At 47.1% G+C, this 16242-nt stretch overlaps 9 protein-coding genes across 9 annotated transcripts; 4 read left to right on the top strand and 5 right to left on the bottom strand.

The window, feature by feature from the left end:
- Nucleotides 1–1233: 1233 nt before the first annotated feature.
- Nucleotides 1234–1562, bottom strand: N7487_006525 (uncharacterized protein; the record flags this gene model as incomplete). Its single annotated transcript, XM_056874272.1, has 2 exons — nucleotides 1234–1361; nucleotides 1508–1562. 2 exons carry the CDS (start codon nucleotides 1560–1562, stop codon nucleotides 1234–1236), a joined length of 183 nt encoding a protein of 60 aa, XP_056731992.1.
- A 278-nt stretch (nucleotides 1563–1840) lies between these two features.
- Nucleotides 1841–3812, bottom strand: N7487_006524 (uncharacterized protein; the record flags this gene model as incomplete). The annotated part of the gene is made up of 10 exons (XM_056874271.1): nucleotides 1841–1937; nucleotides 1991–2160; nucleotides 2228–2336; nucleotides 2399–2641; nucleotides 2698–3073; nucleotides 3127–3278; nucleotides 3335–3485; nucleotides 3539–3556; nucleotides 3608–3657; nucleotides 3712–3812. 10 exons carry the CDS (start codon nucleotides 3810–3812, stop codon nucleotides 1841–1843), a joined length of 1467 nt encoding a protein of 488 aa, XP_056731991.1.
- A 560-nt stretch (nucleotides 3813–4372) lies between these two features.
- Nucleotides 4373–5852, top strand: N7487_006523 (uncharacterized protein; the record flags this gene model as incomplete). Its single annotated transcript, XM_056874270.1, has 6 exons — nucleotides 4373–4427; nucleotides 4485–4586; nucleotides 4703–4871; nucleotides 4931–5054; nucleotides 5126–5553; nucleotides 5609–5852. 6 exons carry the CDS (start codon nucleotides 4373–4375, stop codon nucleotides 5850–5852), a joined length of 1122 nt encoding a protein of 373 aa, XP_056731990.1.
- A 526-nt stretch (nucleotides 5853–6378) lies between these two features.
- Nucleotides 6379–6982, top strand: N7487_006522 (uncharacterized protein; the record flags this gene model as incomplete). Its single annotated transcript, XM_056874269.1, has 2 exons — nucleotides 6379–6799; nucleotides 6873–6982. 2 exons carry the CDS (start codon nucleotides 6379–6381, stop codon nucleotides 6980–6982), a joined length of 531 nt encoding a protein of 176 aa, XP_056731989.1.
- A 254-nt stretch (nucleotides 6983–7236) lies between these two features.
- Nucleotides 7237–8105, bottom strand: N7487_006521 (putative 2-hydroxychromene-2-carboxylate isomerase; the record flags this gene model as incomplete). Its single annotated transcript, XM_056874268.1, has 4 exons — nucleotides 7237–7440; nucleotides 7525–7808; nucleotides 7880–7979; nucleotides 8031–8105. The coding sequence occupies 4 exons, from the start codon at nucleotides 8103–8105 to the stop codon at nucleotides 7237–7239; spliced, it is 663 nt and encodes a 220-aa protein (XP_056731988.1).
- Nucleotides 8106–8709: 604 nt separating this feature from the next.
- Nucleotides 8710–8928, top strand: N7487_006520 (uncharacterized protein; the record flags this gene model as incomplete). The annotated part of the gene is made up of 1 exon (XM_056874267.1): nucleotides 8710–8928. One exon carries the CDS (start codon nucleotides 8710–8712, stop codon nucleotides 8926–8928), a length of 219 nt encoding a protein of 72 aa, XP_056731987.1.
- Nucleotides 8929–9760: 832 nt separating this feature from the next.
- N7487_006519 (CobW-like GTP-binding protein) lies at nucleotides 9761–10858 on the top strand (the record flags this gene model as incomplete). Its single annotated transcript, XM_056874266.1, has 1 exon — nucleotides 9761–10858. One exon carries the CDS (start codon nucleotides 9761–9763, stop codon nucleotides 10856–10858), a length of 1098 nt encoding a protein of 365 aa, XP_056731986.1.
- Nucleotides 10859–11243: 385 nt separating this feature from the next.
- N7487_006518 (type III PLP-dependent enzyme) lies at nucleotides 11244–12675 on the bottom strand (the record flags this gene model as incomplete). The annotated part of the gene is made up of 2 exons (XM_056874265.1): nucleotides 11244–12301; nucleotides 12363–12675. The coding sequence occupies 2 exons, from the start codon at nucleotides 12673–12675 to the stop codon at nucleotides 11244–11246; spliced, it is 1371 nt and encodes a 456-aa protein (XP_056731985.1).
- A 2368-nt stretch (nucleotides 12676–15043) lies between these two features.
- On the bottom strand, nucleotides 15044–16178 carry N7487_006517 (protein N-lysine methyltransferase family protein; the record flags this gene model as incomplete). Its single annotated transcript, XM_056874264.1, has 2 exons — nucleotides 15044–15650; nucleotides 15715–16178. The coding sequence occupies 2 exons, from the start codon at nucleotides 16176–16178 to the stop codon at nucleotides 15044–15046; spliced, it is 1071 nt and encodes a 356-aa protein (XP_056731984.1).
- Nucleotides 16179–16242: the final 64 nt, after the last annotated feature.

The following is a 16242-nucleotide window of genomic DNA, read 5'->3' as shown; positions in this document are numbered from 1 at the left end:
TTTACATACTACAGGTAAAAAAAATAGAGATTCTACTTTTTTTTATATGGCCAATTACAACCGTGGGCGCCACACTGCCAACTGGCAGGTTCGTGCCGATGTCTTTATTCGAAGACTGGCACAGCCTCGATATCCTTGAATTGAGAAGTAATAACCCAAGTCAAGACTATCGACCCAATATTACGTATATATAGACAATATGAGAATTTCTTTGCTTCTTTTCTCTCACTGCACAACGCCAACTTTCATTGAACTCGAGAGACTACCAACGACTAGGTATGACTGTCTGTGACTTGCCTGGGGACTAACCTGACGACATTTTGCGAAGCGGGTTACAAAAAAGATTCATGGTTTTGCCATCGGGCAAACTGGCCAGCCTGTGCGGAAGTGGGTATTTGATGGCTGCTAAAGATCCTTCAATAATATTTACACCAACCAATGCTCCTATAGTCTATGGCCCCTTACGCCTTTGCCGGAACTAGTGCTAGGGCGATTGTGATAAGCATATGGATTCTGTTCTATTGCCAATACCAACCCAAGGCTTTACAAGATCCCAGTGTTCATATGGTGGCGGAATTTGATCGATTGCTCTGTCATCGCCCATTTTCGCTGAGAATGTAAGCATCTCGGCTACGTTGGGTGAATTTTTCGAAATCACGCTTCCTGGCATTAAGGACCCAAAAGTGATGGGAATTACTTGCTTCCACCTCATCAACCCAACGGAAAAGGGCAGCAGATATAAGGCCACAACATGGAAATGGTGTAAGGAAGGCATCGCAAAAGTATCTGTATGGTTATCAAAAATGGCATTGGCACTTCTCTCATCCACACCTCAAGTAAGGTGGAGTTTGGCCGCGGCCACACAACCAACTGGTGGGTTCGAGCCGAAGTTCTATATTTAATGGGAGTTAACCCTAACCTCCTTGTGCGAGGCTGACTATGAGCACGGCATATGGCATGAACACTGGGCTAATTAGAGGGCCCGTGTTGAGGTCTGTATATAATGCCTGGCACAAATATATTGATACGTGATTGGCACTGACCAATATTCATCTAGGCGATGGCTCCTACGCGACATGTCAGTACCATTGGGGTGAACATGTAGATCCCGTCCTACCTGGGCCCCCCTGAATACACCTCTCTGCTCATCTCAATTGACCATTAGCTTTTCTTGACTTTACTCGACCTTTGCGCTCACCTTTTCATGTCTCATTCATAACTCGCCACCTACACCTAATGCTCAGTGATGGTGTTAGTCAAGGCTAAGCTCTCATTTAGAACATATCTCGGAACCAAGACTGCAAAGAGCTCCGTCATGATGTTGAACGGCGATGGATAGAGGTGAGACCTGGCAGTTGAAACTATATGAATCGAGAAGCTGATCCAAGTGGGGTGGTAGGTTCGAGTACGATACGCTGGGGAGACTACGAGTGGTCAGCTTCGCAGGGCTGACAATAGCCATCCTAACAGAGGCCACAGCGACCAGCCCGGGTGAAAACATACATACCGTCGGGTATCTCGCGAGTCCCCAAGTCATTGTCCAACATGACCAACGTGAACATGGTGCCCGCAATGGGACTGCAGCTTGATAACGATGAAATCATCTTCTCTTCCACTTATCTATAGTGGAAAGGTCATTAGAAATTAGCACCTAAGGCCCTACCTATACCGTGAGGTAGATTTCATTGCCAGGCCTTTTCTGTTGAGTAAATTACATATCCCCAGAGCTTCGGTTTAAATGATGAAATTCTTTAGACCAAAGGACAGGCGATGTATTATTATATACCCATGGCTTTTGGATAACATTTAATCAATCATACCCCATCCACAGAAGTTTGATTCAGTTCTTCAATGCCGGGGTCGCATCAACTACCACAGTGTCCGTTTCCTCATCACTACTTTCCTGGGGGGACGCTAAAGCTTCCCTCTTTTGCTCCCTAAAATGAGATGTCAGTTAGATGTCCATGAATATCTACCCACAGGATCTTACCTTCGCCATATGTAAACAGAAGCCACGAAACCAGCCCATAGCAGGAAGAAAAAGACAAATGATATCGGCCACCCCTTGCGCCATCTAGGCGCACCGTCGGGGCCGGCAGTTGGGTATGCCAGTAAAGGAACCCAGATGTTGAAAGAATAGCCAAATGTCATCATGGAACCCTATAGTGTGAGACAGGAGATGATAAGTAGAAGTTCTTGTTATCACAGGGAAAGGAAATGGGCATACCATGATGAGAGCGCGCTCCTCGGCATCGTCTCTCACTATTATATTGATGGTGGAGTATAGGATTGGACTCAAGCATCCGGCCATTCCAAAGACATACCAGGCAACGAATCTTTGAAGAGAATTGTTAGCAACATAGACCCAATATGAGGACTGATTAATACGGTATCTTACTTGAGGCCTGTAGGAATGTTCCAAATTATCATGCATAATGTCGAGAATAGACAGCATGCCGATGCAATGGTATAAATAATCCATTCAGGATAGATTGCAGCCAATGTCGTTCCCAACCAGGAAGCCACAATATTAACCGCGTAGGTGACAGTCGGCAGCTGGTTGATTTGAGTAACGGAATATCCCTCTTCTTTGAGCCATAGACTCATATAACTGCTTGGGTAGGAGCAGATGATCATGCATCTAAAACTGAAGTTAGCATATTTACTGCACCAAGGGTAAAAGTTTGCCAAACTTACGCGTAGCAACTGATAAACACCCAGATGTGCCATCTCTTAAAAGTCCTCTTGAAGACATCGAGACTCATCTTGCCTGGCTGGCGAATTTTGGCCCTCGTGGTTCTTTCCTTGGCCAATGCAACATCACGGTCCGTCATATAGAATGGTTTGGGTGATCCAGGAATACCCGGGAAGATAATGAATCCAATCAAGGCCACGGGGATGGTAAATATGCCGTCGATAATGAACAGCCACCTCCACCCTGGCATACCACCAACACCAGACAGATTGGTATAAGCAGCTGCTTGTAGGTATCCACTAACCATGGTACCGAGAGGGTTACAGATGAACCATGTTCCAGCTCGTTTGAAGAGTTCGGGACCCGTGTACCATGAACCTTTGATATGGTTAGTACAGTTCCAAGCCATCATACGTATCCGCTCTACGTACCAAGAATAAAATGGGTTCCTGCAAACACAGGCGCTTCTAGCATTCCAACCAAGAAACGAAGAGCATAGAGCTGGTGTACGTTCGTGACACGACTTTGGGCAAATGTGCAAATACCCCAGAGGACTTCAAGGGTAGGCAACAACCAACGAGCTCTATCGAATTGGTCAGTGGCTTGCTACTAGTGCGGAGGTCTTTCACTGAGACTCACAATTTTGGGCGGGACATGAGCAGTAATCCAGGGATTTGGAAGAGCACATATGACGTAAAGTAGCAGACATTGAAGTAGTTGAGCTCATTGCCGTACAGGCCAAAGTCTTCTTTGAGACCACTGACATACGCATTGCTAATGTTCGTCTGGTCTGTGATGTATTGGCATCCGCTCAAAGGGAAATCAAAGCGGAAATAGGCTTACCCAGGTACTTGACAAAGACTAAGTTCGTTAGTTGCTTTTCTCAGACGCTCATTTGGATCGTGTACTCACAGCATAGACAAGCGAAGATCAGAATTGACAAGTCCAGCTTGAACAATAATCTACAAACGTAAGTATACCCCCACGGATATATTCCTAAACATTGATCTACTCACTTTCTCTCTTCGGCAGGATAAGAGGATGGGTACCAATTAAACACCTCTTTGAGAAGCCCCAAGGGGGACAGCCTCCCGGCCTTCTGCTTCAGATCAGACATGAGAAAGGCTCGGCGAACGTCCGAAGCTGTTTCCAAATGTGCAAAAGACAAAACGCATTGGATTATAGACCATCGCCATTAGTTCTTACAGGACGATGCATTGCTATAGCATCGCGGCATATGCAAGAAAGCAGCTAGCCATGGTGATGTTAACTAATTCCCCCACCCGCTGTCACCATCGACCTTTCAGCAAATCTAGATCGCGAAAATTAGCTTCTCACGAGACGAAAAGAGGGTTGAAACCGAAGCTAGCACATTTGCTGTTTTCTTTGATGCGCCGGCGGAGGCGACATGTTTAAGCATGATGGCGTGCGCGCACCCCGGCCTACCACACGAAAGCCAAAAACTACCCGTTATCTTAGGCCTCATCGGACGAATTTATTGCGTGCTCTTGACAAATCCCTCCGATTATCTGATGCGGGGTATACGATCAGAATTAAGTACGAATGGACTTATATACAGCGTGGGCTTCCTGATAAGGTGTTGTTGCGGTAACGAGCAACTTGAAGTCGCTGTAGATATCCAGCAATCGCATCTCATAAGCTTATACACCGTTCAAGATGCCAGGAAAATACATTGAAAAATATGACCAGGTTCCTGTGACCAAGGAAGACCGTGAGTGGTGTTTAATTTCTTGTTTTTTGTGTTGCTGATAGCTTACCGGTGGATTAGTTGACTGGGCTGAACTTATCACACTGGACCTGAGCCAGTATGAACAGCCGGGAGGAAAGGAAGAACTTGTCAAGCAGCTTGATCATGCTGTTAGAAATGTTGGTGAGTTGATACCTTCCGCTCCATGCCAAGCCCGGGATCTATACGAGACCATCCCTAAGCTGCACTTTAATTGGACTTGTTCTTTAGGTTTAGTGCTAATCAGAGTTTGGAAACAGGATTTTTCTATGTGAAGAACTTCAACATTAGCCAAGAAGAGATCGACAATCAGTTTGCTCTGGGGCGGGAATTCTATGCCCTCCCACTTGAAGAGAAGCTCAAATTCCACAGCGCCAGTGACCTTGAAAGGGGTGAATACAACTCTTATCGTCCTGCAGGACACCGAATGTAAGAAACAGATCGCTCCCAGAGACAAATTTACTCAACACTAATGCGTTTTAACTCAGCCTAGGAAATGGCATCAAGGATAATGTCCAGGTGTACAACCTCCCAAAGTTCGACGGTTACCACGAGAGACCCCAGCCTGCTATCCTCGCCGACAATATTAAAGAGATTGAAGCTTTCAGTCGCGTACGTTCCCTTTTTTCTTATTTTTTTTTTTTTATCATCGTTTTCTGTCCCTTTAGCTAACCAAACCATAGAAATGCCACACCGAAGTTGTTGAGAAGCTTCTCCGCCTCTTCGCAATCCTGCTTGAATTGCCGGATGAAGATCAGCTAGTCCGTGACCACCAATACGACGTCAAGGGCGAGGATCATCTGCGCTATATGCATTATGCGGCCCGTAGCGCTGAGGATAACAAGAAGGTCGGTGAGCTTTACAGTCCCGGCCACACAGACTTGGGAACAGTTACTCTTCTGTTCCGGCAACCAGTAGCCGCACTTCAGATTCTCAATTCAGAGGGTCAATGGAAGTGGGTGAAGCCCCAAGATGGGACAATCACTATCAACACATGCGATGCCTTGACCGCACTCACTGGTGGTTTGATTAAGTCGAGTATTCATCGGGTGCATGCACCACCTGCCGACCAGGCCCATATTGATCGATTGGGAGTTCTGTACTTTGCTCGGTAAGTTCTTTCGGAGTATGCCGCATACGGAGTGTCCAGAGTCTAATGAATATAGCCCCAACAACCACGTTGTCCTTGATCCTATTCAGAACAGCCCCCTTCTTAACAGGCTTGGATTGACAACCAACGCCTTCACCGAACTTGGGCAGCACCTCACGACCGAGCAGTGGGTTACTGTTCGACAAACGCAGCAGCAGCGAAAAAATCGGGATGTCAAGATTTCCAGCGAGGGAAAGTATACCTATAAGCCGAAGGATCTCGAGATCATTCCTGGCCTCCAGGCTGCGATCTATAACTAGTCGGGTCTTGAAGATGATCGCTTGTACAAAGTGCGTAGTTCATTACTAAATTGAAATATTCAGATATCAATCCATGAGAACGATTCCTTCAGTCATTAAAATGATCAAGAACGATACCTTGAATAAAGTGGAGGCATATACATATAGTTAGCCCTTTTCGTAGCAATATCTCATAAAAAATAACTTCACTTCAAAGTCCAGTTGGAGTATCGTTGCCATTGATGAACACAGCATCACTTTAAAGTGGAACCTCGTGACGTCATTGCTAGGAACGATCAACGTCTTGGCCGAGAGAAAGTCCAGTGAAACAAGTTCAATTACCCTAAGGTCAATTACCCAAAAACCAATTTACTGCTGCCTACCGACAAGAGTCGTCATAAATCTCCATATTCTCTAGTGTCATCCTCTCCCGGTCCCAATACTCGATCCGAACAGATCACCCGAAATCAGCCCTACGTCAGGCTCAGCCCTACGCCTTACCATTATCATTACTGCTTATAATTCCACTCCATTATTCCCCGCGCCCATGTCTTTCCCGGAATCCGAAAATTACTCCCACTCCAAGCAAGCGAAACACATTACGATGAGCCCAAACGCCTCCAACGACTCATTGTACCTGGATTCCAATGTTGCACTCGAACAACGGATGCAGTCCGAGGACGAGGTGGAGGTGAATAATGCTGCTTTCCATAAAGCCAATGAACAGGAAGGTGTTCTCGCGGGCGTGAAACACCAATTCGACTCGATCGCTCCTGGTGGCTCAATGGCGGAGTTTGGGAATTCCGTTAGCTCGGCCGCCCAGGAGAAGTTTGTCGCCGCCAAGGATACTATAATGGAGGGTGCGGTGCCTGCTGCGCAGGGAGCGTTACGAACTGTTCAGGGTCACATTCGCACCATTTCAGGCGGAGCCAAGGAAGTTGAGGAAGTTGAGGAGCCGGTATCTGAAAGTAGGTTCTTGCTTCCATATGTTCCCCCCCGCAGCATACATGACTCGGTTGTTGACGAAGATGTTGTGTTTAGGTATTTCCCAGGAGGAGCGCGAATCCATTGATAAAATGAGCAACGAACAGATTTGCGACTTCCTACGAGAGAAACATATGAGCAATAAGCACCCACCACCAACGAAGTAGACAAATGATAGCACATTTTTGGCGTTTTGGGATCTAGTCTCCATTGACTGGAGGTCTAGAATCATTTGTCTTAGGTGGCTTGTCGGACATCCTAGGTTCCGGCGATCGCTTTATCTTCTCCAGGGGACAGGATCCTCGCTCATTACTTAACATGTACATTAAGACGTCGCAAAACCGAGACTTATTTGAGTGGAAAATTTCACAATGCACTTTATAATACACGAGACTCGATTCAAATTGATACTCCCCAAATCCTAGAGAGCCGCCCTGAACCCTCTGTCGAGCGCGCGATCCAAACCCAGGAAGTCAGCCACTTGCCCCAAATGATCGATACCCCAGAAGCCCTCAGTCTCGCCCTTGCCATTCGTGCACTCAAACCATGGCAGCCCAAAAGCACCCGAGTCAAAGGAACGAGTCGTATTCGCGGTCAGAAGGGCCTTGATATCCGGATGGTTCATCTAGGGGAAAAAGTTAGCTCGGTCCTTGCGGTCGTTTGTCTACGAAACTAGCTAGAATGTCGAGTAATACTATAGCGAACTTACAGCAGACATAATCTCAAGCGTCTCTTGCTTTCCAAGCACACTCTCGAGCACCGGGACGAAGCCATCGGGTTCGCCGATGGCTGTGTTGCCTTCAACCCAGACCGCGTGGAATATCGCCCCAATCACCGGAGCGAGCTTTTCTGGTGCTTTCTGGGAGATTGCGCACAGCGCACGCTGCACAGATAGTGTGCGGAAGGGGAAGCCTTTAGGGAACCCCTCCACGATCGGGACTGAGAAGTATTTCGCCCATCGCACTCGTTGCTGGCCCAGGTATTCTTTCTTATCTAGATGGGAAATACACATATAAGCCTTTTTATTGTCTTTGTATTATCCACCCTTAGATTAATCCACTCACTTTTGATGTTGATTGGAGGGCTGTTGCCGCATGCATTCATCAAACCTCCGAGCAGAATTGGAACATATGTGATTTCACATTTCGCAAAGGCGGGTGAATTCTAAAATCATGTTAGATAAATAAGTCCTTGTCAAGATTGCTATTTTCATACCTGCAGCACATGAAAAGCAATATATGCGAAGGGGCTGACGATGTCGAAGTAGCAGGTAATCTTGGATCCCGACATAGTGGAACCTCTGCAGTGCAATTTAAGGTATCCAGCTAACCCAATACGAGCGAGGGTACCAAGGGACTGGAACTATAGAACAAGTGAGATTGAAAGATATATCTGAAATATAATCAAAGTCTTGACGAGGTTTGAAAATCCTTTGTCCCCGCTTCATTTCCCTCTGCTGGGCCGAGGTCCAGGGGAAAGTTTATCCTTCAACTCTTTTTGCCCGTGATTTACATAACCCCCAACGTAAGGAGATAATTTATACAAAGGCATAGTGAAAGAGCTCGAAATGCAAATAGCCAGTTTCACTGGGACAACTAATCTACCTTTCAAGAGTTTGGTTCCTAGTCGTTCTACTTGTCCTAGTAGAATTATAAATATATCATGTATTCAACAGCATATCAACCTATACCAATGAGATAATAAAGAATTACTCGAGTGGCCCTGTATATTGCATCAAGATGCGTTCACAATGAAGTAAATATCAATGTTTGGATCAAGTGTGCCACCGCCGCCACTCTGTATAAGAGAAGACAATACCTCTACTTCATCCATTACCGCTCAACTTGAACAATAATCCACTCAAACCCCCTTTTCTTCAAATCCATCATACACAATGCGCTCCCGATCCGGAAGTATGAATCGGTCTGTCGAATCCGACCAAGAACACAACCAGCAGTCCACGGACCATTCGGTGGTTACCCGCCGCGGTGCACCGGCACGTCACTCCCGCCGCGAGCGGTCTGAGTATGAGAATCGGTCATGGAATAGGGCGAGTGATAGACGGACCAAGGGAACAACCGGGTCGAAGAGTCGATCTGTCTCGAGACATTGATACTTGCGATATCATCTGATTGTTGGGGTTGGGATTTGGTAACTGCTCTTTCTTTGGATAGTTTGTGCATAGGCTGATTATATCAAGATTATCGAGATCTGGATTACTGTAGGCCTGTCTGGTCTGTATACCTCATGATGTATATAAAGCATACTTGGTCTCCACGGTTTCTTTGTTGACTCAATCTCAGCCCTTTCATTCGCAACGCATGTCGAGGGGTATTTCGGCACCATGTCAATAGATTGTGGTGTTATAAAAGAGTGGTAGAGAGAGTACGATGGCTTTGATGTTTTTGAAAGGGTTAGTAGGCTGTATATATACGCCAGTATCTGGAAGTAACCTCAACTCAGAGGGCACGTACCCAGATTGCCACAATGGGAAGCCGACTAGGGAAACTTCATTTCTATTGCATCTACATGAACGCAAGTAGATATATGACAATGGAACTTCCTTTTGACGAGTAGTCTTATCACCGTTTCTCAGTCGCCACCATGGGTTGCCTGGGTGTTACCCAAGGAATAGCTTCTTGACTCATCCATGGATATGAATAAACAGTGCAACCACTCAGATCACCATGCAGGACAATTCATCCTGCCACACGGTTATGGGACTAGGTATATAAATTGCATCACACGTAATAATATCACCTTCCCTTTGAAGGAAAAAAAAAAAGCTTTTAAAGTTGGAATCGAAGCCCATACATCTATAAGCCCAAACCGGTAATTAGGGCTCCTGAAGTAGGGCTACCCCTCCATCGGGTGATTCGCGATAGCCTGATGCCGCCAACATACAACAACCTCAAACATCAACACAGCCGCCAACCACCACAAAAATGGCGCCAATCCCCATAACAATCGTAACGGGCTTCCTGGGGTCAGGAAAAACAACCATCCTCCTCAACCTAATCCCTCAACTCCCAAAGACCTACAAGCTCGCCCTCCTCAAAAACGAATTCGGCGATGTCGCCGTGGACTCTCAACTAGCCTCAACACAATCCATCAGCGGCGTGCGCGAAATGCTCAACGGCTGCATCTGCTGTAACCTCGTCGGCCAACTCAGCGACGCACTAGAACAGCTCCGCAACGAAGTACAACCCGACCGCATCGTGATCGAGACTAGCGGCAGCGCGTTCCCCGCAACGCTCGCAATGGAGGTGAATCGGCTTGCGCGCGAAGAGGGTGGACACTTCGTTCTCGATGGTGTTATTAGCGTTATCGATGTTGAGAACTGGGAGGGGTATGAGGATACTTCGTACACGGCGAAGATCCAGGCGAAGTATACGGATTTGATTGTTTTTAATAAGTGGGAGGATTTGCCCGAGCGGTTTGATGTTTGTCTTGATCGGGTTGGGGACTTGGAGGTTGAGACCCCTTGGGTTAAGTCGAATAAGGGTCGGGTTGATATGGATGTTATGCTCGGGATTGATGGGGCTTTGTTTAAGGAGTCTGAGGATGCGGTTACTGGGGACCATGAACATGGACATGGACATGAACATCAGCATGATCATCAGTCTGAGGTTGAGGTTCTGTCTGTTTTGTTGAAGTCTGATGTTGAGGGGAAGACGGTCGATGTTGCTGCTCTCGAGCGGTTCCTCTCTTTGGCGCCTCGTGAGGAGGTGTATCGCATCAAGGGAATTGTTCGCTGCTCAAACCAGGATCTTCCGGTGGAGTCATCGGATAACTTGAATGCGAGAGAGAAGGTCGAGACCTCTGGGGTGCAGTATTATATTCTCAACTGGGCCTTTGGACGCTGGACAAGCACTCCTTCCACTGTCGTTGCAGAATCTGCAGACCCGACTGTCATTGCCCGCATCACATTGATTCTAGCTCGGTACGAGTCGGCCAAGTGGAAGAAGAAGCTTGAAGCTGGTGGACTGATCCAGGCGGGTGAGGGAGAGGGTGTGGAGTTGAGTGTGGAGCGCCTGGTCTAGATCTTTGATGGGCTCCTGTTCATAGATTCTGTGATGTTATTTATTTCTCATGATACCTTATAAATGTGATGATAGAGCATGATACACCTGTAATCAAGCAACAAGACGTTTTATATTTTGCGCCCGAAAGAAGTACCGAGAATCAGATAGCAAAACATCAGACAACAGATGCCAAAAGGTATCTAGTCAAAGAACGTTGGTGCAAACAAGATGGGCTCTATTCTAATTTAGAATCTAGTGGGCGAAGAACACGATCGCATATGTAGCGAGAACGCATGATAGATACTATATTAGACGGGCCCCAAAGGATAGAGGTCACCGAACAAGAAGTGATTCCAAACAAAAACACGATTGTAAAAGATTGTCAAGCAAAACAAATTTCAAACTAGTAGTTGAGCAAAGCAGAGGCACCAGGCTCACTCGAGATATAGATCACCTCGTGGTTGTCAGAGAAACCATTGAAACGGGTAGCGCTGCACTTGGTGTAGGCTCCCATCTCCTCGAAGTAGAGCCAGTCGCCGGTGTTCAGCAGGCCAGGCAAGGAAATACGCTCACTGATAACATCGATGCCATCGCAAGTAGGTCCCCAGATAGAGTAAGTGACGTCCTCCGAAGTCGCAGAGTTCGGAGAACCGGGCTGGGAGCCGTCCGAGGCGCAGGTCAGAATCTGAGCGACGGGATGCTGGTGATCGAAGATGATGTTCGAAAAGTTGCCATAGACGCCGTCGTTCAGATACAACATGAAAGCATCGCGAGAGGGATCATCGGGATCCGGAATGTCACGCCGCGCAATGACGTTGGCGGCGAGAGTATAGGCAGTAGCTACATAGTAGCGACCAGGCTCGGCGATCACACGAATGTTCGGCGGGAAGTAGGTGTCCACGGCTTCGCCCAACATGCCTGCGAACTTCTCAAACGTGTCCTGGCAGAAGCCGCCGCCAACATCCAGAGTGTGGAGTTCGTGGCCGATTTCTCCCGCATAATCGAAGACCAAACGTGCATCCTGCACAGCCTTGAGGAAAGCTCCAGGATCCTCGGCGCCAGATCCAACGTGGAAACTCACACCGACGACCTTGAGGTCCAATTTATAAGCCAATTCAAGCAAGGAACGAGCCTGGTCCATGGAAGCACCGAACTTCATGCTCAACCGGCACAGACTGGTTGAGTCATCGGTCAAGATGCGAAGATAAAGTTCCGCCTCAGGGAAGGTAGCCTTGATCTTGTACAGCTCATCGGCATTGTCGAAGGTCATCTGCTTGACGCCGACCTCGGCAGCATAGCGCAAGTAAGACTTGGTCTTGCAAGGCTGGGCATAGATAATGCGGCTAGGATCGATGCCCGTCTGAAGGGCCATTTCGATCTCCGACTTGGAGGCACAGTCGAAACCGTTTCCAAGCTGGGCCATGAGCCGGAGGACTTCCGGGTCCGGGTTACACTTGACAGCTGTTGAACGTTCGTTAGCAGGGCTCCAGAGTGGGCGATCCAGTGGCAGAGAGATGCCTACCATAGAAGGGCTTCACACGGCCCAAATTCATCTTCCAGCGCATATGCTGGCGGTACACATCCCCCATATCCGCCACGTAGAAGGGGTCCTCCTCACCAGGACCACAGTGGTCCACATCCACTTCCGCCGCTCGCTTCTTCAGCACATCCAAAACAAGTTCCTTGGCAGTCAACGATGATTGCAACAAATTGTTGTCCCCGCCATGACTGCTGACGAGACCAAGATGGTCCAGACTATTGGTATAGTCTTTTCTGTCTTTTCTGAAGGTGCATACTTCAGCAGTCGATACACACGCAGTCGGTGCCATAACCATGCCGCTGCGACTCAGCACAATTTGAATAGAAAATAGAGAGATAATAAAAGGTTTTTAAACCGGCAGGCGACTGCGCGTTAGGGAGGACGAAAAGTGTCACAACCGTAGTTGACTGGACCAAGCCTCCTAGACCCTTCCCCCTGAAGAGGAAGAACCTTGAAAGAAGTCCTATGCGGCAGCTCAGAGAACGAGGGAATAATCTCCGGGGTCGTCAACGGGACGAAAAAAGGCGCACCGGACGAGAGTTCAGAGAGAACCAGGAGGTGGAATGTTGTTAAGAGTGTCGCGGAGACGTTGAGTGGAGACAATTTGGCTAAGAACCAGAAGGGAGGCTACTGGAGCCGTGGTGACCAAATCGCCTTTGGGGATTCCAAAGGCAGGGTCTGCAGAGTGGACCTAAAGGACCAAAGAGATCTAAGGGCCGACAAAGTGGTTAGCAAGCCTGGTATGATCCAGGTGCTATAATAACTATGAGAGAAAAAAAAGGACGGATGGGAAGGAAGGGAGAGAGTTTTTTGGATTTGAGAAATTTTTCTTTTTGGGGGGGCAGTGAGCGAGGCTTAGGGCACACGACCATTGGGGGAAATAAAACACCGCACGGGGTCACACACGGACATCCAAATCAAGTTAACATGCAAATAAAAGACTCACCTAAATTATGAGCTGTAGAACCCAAATAGAAGGGGAGATGTTGAAACAGGAGCCCTGTAGAGAGAGCCTTGAAGAGATGACGGAGCCCTTCGTGGGGAAAAAAAAAAGCGGTGCTTACTCAGCCCGGGAAAAGGGTTCTTCATCCTCTCCTATCCCTCATTTTCGTTCTATTACTCTTTTGGATAATCATGCGCGATTATTTCGGGGCCTTTAGGCATCCATTATTATTCCCTCTGCTATAGCTCTTCCCGTCCTAGGTGTGACTGCATGATGCAGGAGTCAATCTCCAGCTCTCGGAATTGCTGGATGCAATGGTAGCGGTGTGTGTGTAGTCTCTGATTTGCCCTTGATCAGACCTCGGGAGTATATCCCTGTTTGATGAACATTTGAACTTCAATCCAGGTACTCCGTACATCCAGCTACATACGTGGCCATATTATTGGTACTCTATACCCTGTACTACCGGGAGGTTTATATTTTTAGTCCCTGCACCTACATATACGTATGTGATATACTTGCAGGGGGCAACTGTAATGCACAATGCCGAGAAAATATATGCCCTAAAGATGCACTGTCACCACCTGAGCAGGACTGGGATCAAGCTCTTCGAGGAAAATAGGCCCTTGGGCGAGAACCCATAATGACGCACCTTGGATTCCACACTGTCCACTTTCGTGCACAGACCAGGAAATGATCATCCATGGTTTTGTTCCATTTCCAATTGGCTTTTTAGGAGTGGCCTCTGCATCCAATAGCTACTTCAATCACGGGGAAATTTGTGCTATTACTGTAGAGCTCAGCCAGCCATACTTGGTCGGATACCAACTTGCTTCTTGTAAGCGAAGAGGTATATTACCTTCGAAAGTTATGCCATTAGGTGATGGGATAACGAAGCCTATAGGTGATCATTTAGAACATGCAGAACGGCTCTCATTTTCACATAATTTCGTGGCTTTCAATACACCATAGTGATGAGCATAATCATAGTTTTTTTTCAAGGCTGAATGTCCTTGACGAGGATATTGATCCTGTCGATATAAAAAGAAAAAGCTGCCCATGGCTCACCAACTACTAGAGACCTCATAAACTTTATCCGACCCGGGATTGTACACCGGTAAGAGTTCCGAGGACTGGTCAGTCGAAGTTCCAAATGCATTCACTCAACTACAAGGGCGGATTATCCCTTATGTATGTAGGCATCAGAAGAAGAGATGTATCCAACCCGTTGAGGCTCCTAGCAATTTACGCCTTGAGAATTTCTTTCGTGACTTCGGTTTGACATCAACATAGCTACATATCCACCTGCTGATTTTTGCAAGTTCGTAACTGGTCCTACGCGCTTTTCGGGTCCATAGTAAAAAGGCGGAACTGATCCACCATGGTTCCGTTTGTGGATGCGTAGTTTTACAGTTCCAGAAGAAAAGAAAAAACACCGAAAAGATATCAGGAAGATGCCTTAGGAACATACGTACCAAGAACATGAAATATTATGCCAATGAGATACCCATTAAGTGGCTATGGCTTTCTTGTCATGCTGGTACAGATGTTTGTTTAATATCATCGACACGGCAATCGTAGACAAACCAGATTGCTTCTTTTTTCCAAGCTTAGATGACATTATTCTATTGTTAGCTGTAGGGTTTTATGTTGTCTTTCGACCAAAAGGATTGTCCTTTGTAATTTTTCGTTTTATCCCCGGGTCCAATGCTACATGCTATCATTCCCCAGTTGGTCGGCTGTAACAGTAAAACTCAATCTCATCCACATCATCGTGTTGTGAGGGGATCTCAACGCTGTCCTGCACCACCGTAAATCCCGCCGACTGCATCAAGTCGAAAAACGCCGTTTCGCTGTCATGTCTTCTCTTCAAGGCCACCAAAATGATTGCCTCTGGGGATGTCCGAACCAAACGGTCGAGCGTAGAGACTAGCGCTGGCAAACTGTCTGCATTGTATGTACAATCAGAAACAAGAATGAGCTCAATGGGCTGGGGGCAGAGCTCATCCGGCGGGTCATCCCAGTCAAGGTTTTGATATTGAAGACTGGACATGGGTGCGAGTTGGGCAGCATTAATATTGCGTGTTATTATGTCCTCAACCTCGGGGAGGTCCGTGAGTAAGACTGAACAGTTGGAAAGCATTGATGCCAATGCAATTCCCGCTATCCCACATCCCGCCCCTAGTTCAACTACCTGAAGAGGTGTGTTGCGGGCATTGGATAGGACCCGTTTCAAAGCTGGTATTTTAGGTTCAGTGCCTTTGTTCTTCTTCTTTATGTTCTCACAGATCATGTGAAGATATGTAACTGTTGCGAGGCCCGCATCCCTGAGAATATCCCTGTTTAGCATATCGAGGGGGAAAACGAAAAGTAAGCAGAACAATGGCTTACCATATGTGCCGAGCAATGCTATTTCCTGTCTCCTCCCAAATTTTTACGGGCAATGCTTCGCGGCCGCTGTATTGAATGTGCCGTTGAACCAGCTTTTCCGCTGGTGTCGACTGAGGTCCAAATGGAGCACTTGTTGCGGCAACCACTAATGGTATGGGGGGATACTGGGGTATAGAGTATCCTGGTGGGTGCGGCACTTTAACCGTCAACACCATAGACTGTTGGGCCAGATTGGATGGGAGAGGACCCAGAGTAATAGCAAGCTCGCGATTACTAGCATTCCATTTGGTCTTTTTCTGAAACGTAACCCGAGAAGAATTCTCAGCTATCAGCATCAAATCAACATCTTCAGCAAGAAAAGAGTCTCCCAGATCAGTCGTGATGCAGATAAGAGCGGAGAGATAGATGGACCCTTTCTGTGGTTGAATCCTGGGGGTTTTCAGAAATCGAACATAGTAAACCATCTTGGAGACAGATAAAATGCTTTCTCTAAATTTCCTCAATGCCTCTCCCTCTTCAACGCATCTT

The sequence above is a fragment of the Penicillium crustosum genome (genome assembly GCF_028827405.1).
Source record: "Penicillium crustosum strain IBT 35664 chromosome Unknown utg000002l_segment0_segment0, whole genome shotgun sequence".
NCBI classification, from domain to species: domain Eukaryota; kingdom Fungi; phylum Ascomycota; class Eurotiomycetes; order Eurotiales; family Aspergillaceae; genus Penicillium; species Penicillium crustosum.
The sequence above is the reverse complement of the archived record's forward strand: the minus strand, read 5'-3'. Positions and strand labels throughout refer to the sequence as shown.